This window comes from Lipotes vexillifer, unplaced genomic scaffold (assembly GCF_000442215.2).
Source record: "Lipotes vexillifer unplaced genomic scaffold, Lipotes_vexillifer_v1.1 scaffold593, whole genome shotgun sequence".
In the NCBI taxonomy this organism is placed as follows: domain Eukaryota; kingdom Metazoa; phylum Chordata; class Mammalia; order Artiodactyla; family Lipotidae; genus Lipotes; species Lipotes vexillifer.
The window spans coordinates 303,854-313,550 of record NW_006773778.1 but is presented as its reverse complement, the minus strand read 5'-3'; the positions used below and the strand labels follow the sequence as shown (position 1 = coordinate 313,550).

General features: G+C 41.2%; 1 protein-coding gene across 3 annotated transcripts in view; it reads left to right on the top strand.

Moving 5' to 3' along the window:
- Positions 1 to 782: 782 nt before the first annotated feature.
- Positions 783 to 9,697, top strand: part of TRPC6 (transient receptor potential cation channel subfamily C member 6) — a 112,467-nt gene continuing 103,552 nt past the window's right edge. For 2 of the 3 annotated variants that reach the window (XM_007448548.1, XM_007448547.1), the window contains exon 1: positions 841 to 1,010. In XM_007448548.1, the coding sequence (XP_007448610.1) occupies positions 841 to 1,010 (170 nt within the window). Of the gene's footprint in view, positions 1,011 to 9,697 lie in introns of all 3 variants that reach the window. The other variant, XM_007448546.1, reaches the window with a different exon arrangement.

Sequence of the window (9,697 nt, the reverse complement as noted above, 5' to 3'; positions counted from 1 at the left end):
AGGTTGGTGGCCTCTATTGGTATCATCGGAAAATGCCTATTTTTGTTGATTTGCTCAGGAACTGGGAACATTTGGCACTGGGTACACAGAATGTTGTTCATTTTAAAGTGAAGAGTTATAACTTCGGGGGTTGGGAGTGGGAGAGAAAATGTCCTAAGAAATGAAGGCAGACAGGAGAAAGGAGAGGCTCCTGTCTCTTTTAAAAGAGTTCTTTGAGTCTTACTTAAAAGAAGCTTCCTAGAAAGTTCTTAATTTGTATGGTTTCTAAATAAGCAAACTCTTAGCCCCCCCCCCCAAAAAAAAAAGTGCATGTGTGGCTCCACCTACTTTAGGCCCTGAAAGTCTTGGCCCTGAAAGTTGTGGCTACACGACAGGCTTTGGCTGCTTTCTGGAACGTCGTTCCGATCCCTTTAAAGGTGGAATCATGACGGAGGATGCGGGGGAAGAAGGCGGGAGCCGACGGCTGAAGAGTCTCGGTTGACATAGTAACTCTTCAGCTCTGTCTCCCTTGCTCTCAGCTCTCAGGTTCCGCTGCCACCCGCCGCCCCGCCTGCGCTCGCTCTGTCCGGGAGCCCCGGCCGCCTCCCCGGACGCACCCCAGAAAAGGTCCCCTTTGCGACCCGCTGCGTGGTGACTTCTCCCCGGGCCAGCGGGTGAGCCGCTCGCGGAGCTCATCTCTCAGAGCGTCTGCGCTCCTCGCCTCACCCTCACCCCCTGAGCACCAGTCGGCCGCGGGCCAGTCCGGCAGGTGACGCGGAACCCCTCCGTACCGGGTCCCCGCTGGAACTGCCGAGGCGCCTCCCCCAGGAGCTGGATCCCGGCCAGTCGGGCGTTCCCGCCATGAACCAGAGCCCAGCGTTCGGGCCCGGGAGGGGAGGCTCTCCCGGGGTGGCTACCCGGGCCCGCGCGCGGCGCAACGAGAGCCAAGACTATCTGCTCATGGACTCGGAGGTGGGAGACGACGGCTGGCCGCAGCCCCCCCTGCCTCCCTACGGCTACTACCCTTGCTTGTGAGTGCGGGCGCTGCGGGCAGGCCGGGGGCGCTGCAGGCGGGAAGTGTGCGCTCGCCGGAGAAGATCCGGGGCTCCGCGCTCGTCTCCGCACGCGTCTGCCTTCCCAGGGCCGCGCGAGCCGGGCTTAGACCCGAGTGAGCGGAGGGCGCGCGCGGATCTAGGGTTTGCTCCGGACGAGCACGCACGGGTAGGTTTGCCCGAGAGAGTGGGACCGTGGGGTACCGACGCCACTACAGGTGATAGGTGTCTGTCGGTTTCTTTAGTCCCAAAGTAATCGGGCGCCCTCAAAGAGACCCTGTGTCGCTGCGCCAAAGGCATGGTCTGGGCGGGGGACTGATTCAAATTTGCGTCCCCAGTGACTCTTAGCATCTGTGGGAGGGATGACCAGAACTCTCGGTCCTGGGCGCAGCTCGGCGCTTCTGCCGGGGCGCCTCGAGAACCAGCGCGCCCGCCCTCTAAACACTCCCCGCCGTAGCCCTTAAGGGGGCGCGCACAGGTCCTCAGCTACCAGACGGCAGCGAAGTTCGAAGGGGTGCGTGGGAGGGCGTGCATTTACCCCAGGCATCCTCTCCCCAGCCTCCGGTTCTCCGGGTTAAGTAGGAGAAATAGAACCTCTAGGCTTTCCCACCCATAGCGCGAAGCTTTTACCAAGGGCGTACGGGGGAGGCGAGCCTGTTACAGGTGCGGGCCGGAAATTGATAATTGTAGAAGCTGAAGAAGGTCGTCTGCTGTGGACCCTGAGTGACTACGAGATATTATTTAAGAGTTTCTTTTTTGGCGGGGGATGGGTGGCAGGGGCAAGCAGAGGACGGAATGAGGAAGTCTCCCCTCCCCCACACGCCTGGGACCACAAGTGCAGCTGGCAGATAGCGTGTCTGCCTCTTTGCTCCTTTAGTTGATTGAGCAGTATGGTTTCTTGACATGTCACATCCATCCGCATGCGGTTTCCCGAGGAAAGCAGTTCTCAGTAGCAGTTCTGTTAGAAGCTGTAGAGGGGTGTGTGTGTGCGCGCGCGCGCGCGTGTGTGTGTGTGTGTGTGTGTGTGTGTGTGTGTGTGTCTCACTCTCGGGGGATGGGGGGCAGGATGGATGGGTGCACCTTCAGATCATTGGTCAGGGCTGCCCAGAGTCAAGGCTTGCTGTAGACCCCTTTCCCAATAAGAAAAATTAGATGCACCCCGGGAAATGGTGCATCTAATTTTTCCCCTAGATAAAAGAAAAAAAAAAAAAAAGGAACTGGTTCCATTCGTCTACGTGCTGTATGGTTTGAAAGCATTTACTGTTACTTATTTTTTTCTTTTTTAAAAAAATTAAGATATATTCCACATTTCATAAAATACATCTATTTAAATTGTACAGTTCAGTGGTGTTTAGTATATGCACAGAGTTGGGGAAACCATCACCACCATGTTATTCCAGGATATCACCCTCAAAAGAAATCTTGTACTTGACGTTAAATTAGAAAATATTTCTGTGTCTTTTACTACAGAACTTCTCAAATTTTAATGGCATATGAATTACCTATGGAACTTGTTAAAGTGCAGATTCTGATTCAGTAGGGTCTAGGTGCAGCCCAAATTTCTGCCTTTCTAACAATCTCTGAGAAGATGTAGAGGCTGCTGGTCTGTGGAGCATACTTTGAGTAGTGAGGAGATATATGCCAAGAAAAAATAAAAATAAATAAATAAATTCTGGATATTCTGAATGCAGCTACCTTCCAATTTGCTTTAAGGGTATGTTTAAAATATAGATGGACTTTTTCATTGACTTAGACTTAAGATCTACCCTTAAGCCTGAGGGTTATGTTTGGTAATGTTACCTGTGGGTAAGTTAAGCAACTTATAAAAGCTATATTGCTTTTTTAAAATTAGACTGTTCCATAGACAAAATCTTTTTTTTTTTTCTCTTTATCACCTAATCATTCTATAGTCACTTGTTACTGTGTGAGGAAAGTAATTTGATTTTAAACACTTGTGTCTATATGTTAGTAGTGAGACAGACTAAATAAAACAATAATTGCAAGTTGTCCTGAAAAGTTTCCCCAATGCTTTCTTCAAATGTGGTTTACTGCCTTATTGATTTATCTAGTTTTTACATCATCTACTATTTAGAGAATAAGTATTTTTCTCCCTTCATTCAGGAATCCTAGATCACTCTTAATGGATAGGCCTTGGCAGTAGAGAGATGAACAGAAATATTTTAATGTGCTTCAATTCTTATTGAGCACCCCCTGTCATGTCAGAGGTATGATAGTAAATTTAAGAGTGAGCCATGTTTCCAAGAAAGACTTTGGTCTTGTCCAAGTCTATTATTTCCAAAAGGTTCTTAGTTACTTTTCATCATTATTTACTCTGGCAAGGTTTTTATTTTTTCCAGTTAAATAATCAAGTAACTGAAAAATTTTAACCAGTAAACAATAGTACTTCACACCTGTGATGTATGAGAAAGAATGAAAGAAAATTATTTCCCTTCCGGGCTTCCCTGGTGGCGCAGTGGTTGAAAGTCTGTCCCTGGTGGCGCAGTGGTTGAGAGTCCGCCTGCCAATGCAGGGGACACGGGTTCGTGCCCCGGCGCGGGAGGATCCCACATGCCGCGGAGCGGCTGGGCCGTGAGCCATGGCCGCTGAGCCTGCGCATCTGGAGCCTGTGCTCCGCAACAGGAAAGGCCACAACAGTGAGAGGCCCGCGTACCGCAAAAAAAAAAAAAAAAAAAAAATTATTTCCCTCTGTTAGAGAGTACAAATAAGAGCTTCTATACGCTTTTGACTTGTAATTTAAACAATTGTTTGTATATTTTCCTAGAGTGAGAGGCATAATATTTGTGAAAGTGGCCATCACTAGTATATTTTAGATATGGGTACTGCCATTATCTCAAATCACTGAGATTTTTTCCCTTGTAAGATAACAGATTTTTGCAAATTGTCAATTCTGTGGGATAAGTTCTATGACTCTTGCTTAAATACTGTCATAGTTCACTTATGTAGAATGATTTTTATATATATTTATGAGGCTTTTACTACTGAAAATTGTGGCAAATTATCTTGTTTGAGAGCAATTAAATATTCTCAGACCTTAAGTGTAAGAAGTAACATTTTGAAGTGGTGCTTAGAAGAAAAAGATTCAAATTCTCCTTTTTTTCAACTTCTAATTGGAAATCAATTAATACAATATATTTTGATCAGTTTGTAATGATGGTTAGCAAGAAATGTCCATGTCCTAGGAGGATCCCAGGAATTAGAGAGTTCCTTCATTTAGAACTTAAAAATGTCTCTAGTCCATCCCTTCTGAACATAGAGAAGAATTCTGGACATAAAAAATGTTAAGTGTTTCTCAATTCTCAAGATCTGAAACAGTCCAACTGAAATTTCTGCTTGGAAAAGACTAATTATGAATAATGAAACAAACTGTAAACTAAAGCTCTGGCAAAACAATAGACTGAGGTATTCTAAAAAAAATTATGGTATTCTAAAAGGTATAGACTGAGGTATTCTAAAAACACCTAGCAGTACTGGATAAAATAATCTAAATGATTTTAACGTGGTACCCAATTTTGCAAAAAATAAAAGGGATTACCATTTGCCAAAAGCAAAGAAGTTAAAAGCCAGAGTATATCCTGAGAACTGATGCCGTGGTTACCCCAGTGATTATGGATCTGGGTGACCAGGAGGTTGGAGTCTAATGTCCATGTGAGATGGAGAAAAGCTAAGGCCTTGGTTCCAGATGAGGCAGAGAGTTGGAACTGAGACATCCCTGTCCGCTGCATAAAACCAGGACCCTTATTTTAGTGAAAAGTTAGGCTAGCATAATACGCCATCAGCACAGAGTGAGAACAAGAAATTTTGTTAGTAAGAGGAAAAGGAACCTTCCCCTAAGAATTTCATTCTTTGGGCCTGAACATCATGTGACTCTATTTTTGCTTTTGTTTTTTACACTACCTAACTGACCTAGAAATCTTCAAGTTGAAAAATACTCCTGAGGCTCCTAGAAGAGTAAAACAGAAAGCCATTCTGAAAGTATAGTACCAACTATCTAGACTGCCAAGGATTTTCAGGAAAACAGCAATCCCTGCTAAAGATATGCTCAATATAATACATAACGAAACACAAAAGGAAACAATCAACTAAGAACAAAAGTTAGCAGACAGTACAGTCCATGAGGGAGAGTTAACATGAGACATAACAGCAGTATTGGATCCTTAATAACTTGAGATAATATATCAACATGAAAGAGAATATATAAAATGAGTATGTATAAAATGTTGACAGTATATAAAGAAGTTAAACCCTAACAAAGAATGACTTATTTTTAAAAAAACAGACAAATAGAAAACCTGTAAGTGAAAAATATAATTTTGAAATAAAAACTCAATGGAAAGGTTAAAAATGCAGATTAGCCATGGTATAATCGATGGTAATACCTAGAATGCAGAGACATAAATAAATGGAAAATATAAACATTATTGAGTTAAGAAACATGAAGGTAGGGGGTTCCAGAAGGAGAAAACACAGAGAATGAGGGAGAGGCAACATTTGAATAGACAATGGGTGACAATTTTCCAGAAGTGATTAATTCTCATGTTTATGAAGCACAAGAATGCTAGTGTGATACAGAAAAATACACCCATTTAAATGTATTATATTGAAATTGAAGAACACTAAAGATAAGAAATATAAAAATGAACCAAAATATAAGAGATCCAAATGAGTAAGTTTTAAAATTCAAAATAAGAAAATACACTCATAGTGTATTTTGATACCCAGGTTATGCAATGTGTAGCTTATAAGAACTATGTTTTTTCTTTTACATGAAGCATTGTTTACTCTCTAGTTATTACTGTAGTTTTTAATACAAAGTCAGTGCTCCATTGCTGGTAGGATCTCTTTAAACATGGATATGGACAAAAAGGGATTCCAAGGGTCATTAAATCACAGTCTCAGGAGAAACCCAAAGAGATTCTTAATTGTATACTTTAATTCATATTATGAAACAAAAGTGACCTTTTAAAAAAATGTTTTAATGGGTCATGGATCTTTTAAAATTTTTATTGACCTCAGGATGGTTTTGGATGAAACCCATCTATGAGCCCTAGGACCCAGACTTTGAACTCTTGATTTAAGAGAGGTAACCTAAGGTCACAGACCACAGATAAATAGATTCCCCCAACATAGCCTTCTTTTCTCCAGGCAAAATAAAATATGCTTGAATTTGTTTATGTATTAAAAGGGAATGAAAAATTCAGACTGCAGGATAGAGAATGTTTTCTGACATTAACTGCTGATAGAGTACACGAATCCCTTGAAAAAGTTTAGGATTGAAGTTAGAGTATAGACTCAAGCCTATGAATCACATTACATTTTTATGTGCTTGTTATCCCTCCATTATTTTTGCCTCCCTATGTCTGATAAATATGTCTATTCAAACATCCGTTTTACTTTTTGCTCACAAATCTCTTTCTACCAGACTGTATGCCTCTAGTCCTTCATTTCTCTACTCTTAGCATAGAATCTAGAAAAGAGAAGGTATAAATTAATTGATTCCTCAACAAAGACATTATCCTCTCATCAATATTTATTCTAATAAGGAGTAACGTGATGCCAGCTCTTTTCATAAAATAGCATCTGAGTCCTTTAAGAAAGACAGAAGAGTGAATGTCCACATAGAAGCAGATACCCAGATCTTATATTCTGGCTGCCTGTCCACTTCGATTCACCTTCCTCTGGAGGATCTGTCGCTAATTACTATGCCACTACCATGCTGCTCTCCTTTTAGCTGTAGCCCCAGACTCTCCCCTTCAAGTTCCTTCTGCTCACCTGAGATGAGGCTGTATCTTTATCAGTACTTGTCAAATGCTTATGAATAACTGAAGAGAATTAACATACAGAGAAAAACTCCTGGCTGGCTATAACTGTATTTCAGCTCATTTGTGGAATCTCCTAAGGACTGACCCCTACCTAACCCCAAGTTTTATCCAACTGGCAGAGAGTATTCTTCCCTCCCCTCCTCAGACCATCCACAGACAATCTAGCCCTTAATAGTCAGTGTTCCATAAATTGGGAGATTGGGACTGACATATACACACTACTATATATAAAATAGATAACTAATAATAATCTTCTGTATAGCACAGGGAACTCTACTCAATACTCTCGAATGGCCTACATGGGAAAAGAATCTTAAAGAAGAGTAGATATATGTATCTGTATAACTGATTCACCTTGCTGTGCACCTGAAACTAGCACAACATTGTAAATCAACTATACTCCAATACAAATCTTAAAAAAAGTTAAAAAAAAAAAAGTCAGTCTTAGCCCAGATGGACAAAGGAATACCACCCTCCTCCCTTTATCCAGTGTAAGATATGCCTCTCAAACTCCATTTCTTTTCCTAGGATCTCCTTCTTTCCTGGATCATTGACATTAGGTATGTCTACTCTTTTAATCAGAGATCCTACCACCTACCCACACAGGTATGGCTTCACTCTCTGACCCACAGGGGCAGTTACCTTAGAACACAGCCACTCAGCAGCAGTACAAGGGATTTCCAAGTAAAATCAAGGACTCATTTCCTTATAAGAACACACTTATCAAATGAAAAATAAAATAGAGTGTGTGTGATATCATGATTTCTTATGATATCACAAACATATGTAGTGGTTTAGAATTCAGAGGGAATCCTAGTATCTATTATGTCCTTTGAAAGAAATAGCATCTATTACCATAAAGCAAAGACTTGGACCTTGGTTAAGGGTATGCAGTTTGGAAGCTGCTGTGCTAGTAGGGGAAAAACAAGTGTAAAAATCACCTTTGGATCAGCTTTCCCTTCTTCATTTAGGAATCAACAACTCCTCCAGCTGCCATTTGGATTAATGGTGTGTCTCTTTATATATATATATATACCACATATTCTTTATCCATTCATCTATTTTTTTCCTTAACATCTTTATTGGAGTATAATTGCTATACAATGGTGTGTTAGTTTCTGCTTTACAACAAAGTGAATCAGTTATACATATACATATGTTCCCATATCTCTTCCCTCTTGTGTCTCCCTCCCTCCCACCCTCCTTATCCCACCCCTCTAGGTGGTCACAAACCACCTAGCTGATCTCTCTTTTAATTGACCACTTTGAAGGTCTGTGTTCTGCATGACAGAAACCATCTATTTTGTTTCTAAACCTCCGCTGGCTTGAAGTAATCAACATCTGCTGATAACAATTTATTATCATGAAACATCTTTTTTAGGGGTCCAACACCGTAGGTTGTGGAGTTATTTCCAGATGTGCTGAAATGCCCACATTTATTCTGTAACATAATGTTTGTTTACCTCTAGGAAGACATTGCATTTTTTTTTTTCTCTAGACAGTTATGTTCCTTGAGTTACAAGAGGTAAGTTGACTTCATAAGGCAATTCATCTTTGCCTCTTAGAGAGTAAATCATAAAAGGAAAACATTTTCTTGAGTCCATTCTTGTTTTTCTCCCTCTTTCATAAAAAATGCTAAATGTAATTGGAACCAGTTGGATAAAATTACCATTTGTGATTGCTCTTTGTTTAGGAAGGTTCTGCTGGCTTTCAGGACATGAAGTGTCCTGTCAAATTTCAATTAAACTTTGGCATCTAAAACTTGGTATGCTGTTTAAGACCCTTAAGGTATTGGAATGGATTGAATCACATTTCTTATAGAATGTCCTTTTGGAGCAGCATATAGAAATGAATGTCACAAATACCCAAACAACACGTTAGTTGCAGTCTAACTATTCTCACCCTAATTCAGGTAACTCAGCCAGGGCAAAGAGGAGCAGGGGTACTGACTAGAGTTATTTACAGGTCAGTGCGAGTTGCTGTTTCTGTAGAGGACTAATCTAAAGTATTTATGTATATTTTTGGGGACTAAGATTTTTTGAATACCTACTCTGTAGCAGGTCCTCTTCTAGTTGTCATACAAATGTAATTTGCTCTTCGGAGCAGCCACTTGGTTATTTTTAATGTCTATTTTATAAATGACCATGCTGAAGTTTAGAAACATTAAGCAATATTTAGAAAGTTACACAGCTGGAAAGTTGTTGTCAAGTGGACGAAAACCAATACATTTTAGGTAACGCAGGCTGGAACACATAAACAGAAGGGCTGGCAGGTTGCACAGAGTCCCCTAATCTCCGGGCATCCCATATAATCATGCCTGTGCCCGGCACAGCTGGATACGTGGTGGGTGTCCTCTTGGAGAGCACACTCACTTCCTTCTCCTCTATCTTTTCATAGGTACTTGAGAAGCCACAGGTTGGCTCTGATCTATGGCACCAAGATTCCTGAGCTGTGCTCCTTTTATCTAAGTTATTCTCTAGTAAGGGAAGAAGACAGGAAGAAAGGTTATAATAGCAGTAATATGTGTGTTTCACTTCTACCTCTTCTTTCTATTGAAATCTTAGTCATCCGTGAAGATCAAGCTTTATATTCCACTAATTCATTAATCTGTTTATTCATTCATCTTTGTTGACCTTATATGATTTTGTCACATAATAATAAAAATAACAACTAGATTTATTAGGGATTTCTATGTGCTAGGCCCTCCTCTAAGTGCTTTATATGTACCTCATTTAATACTTCCAGCAAATCTCTGTTTTACTGATGTTTTAATGATAAGAAAGAAAAAAGTAAAAATATACCACAGCAAAATGAGGTTAAGTGATT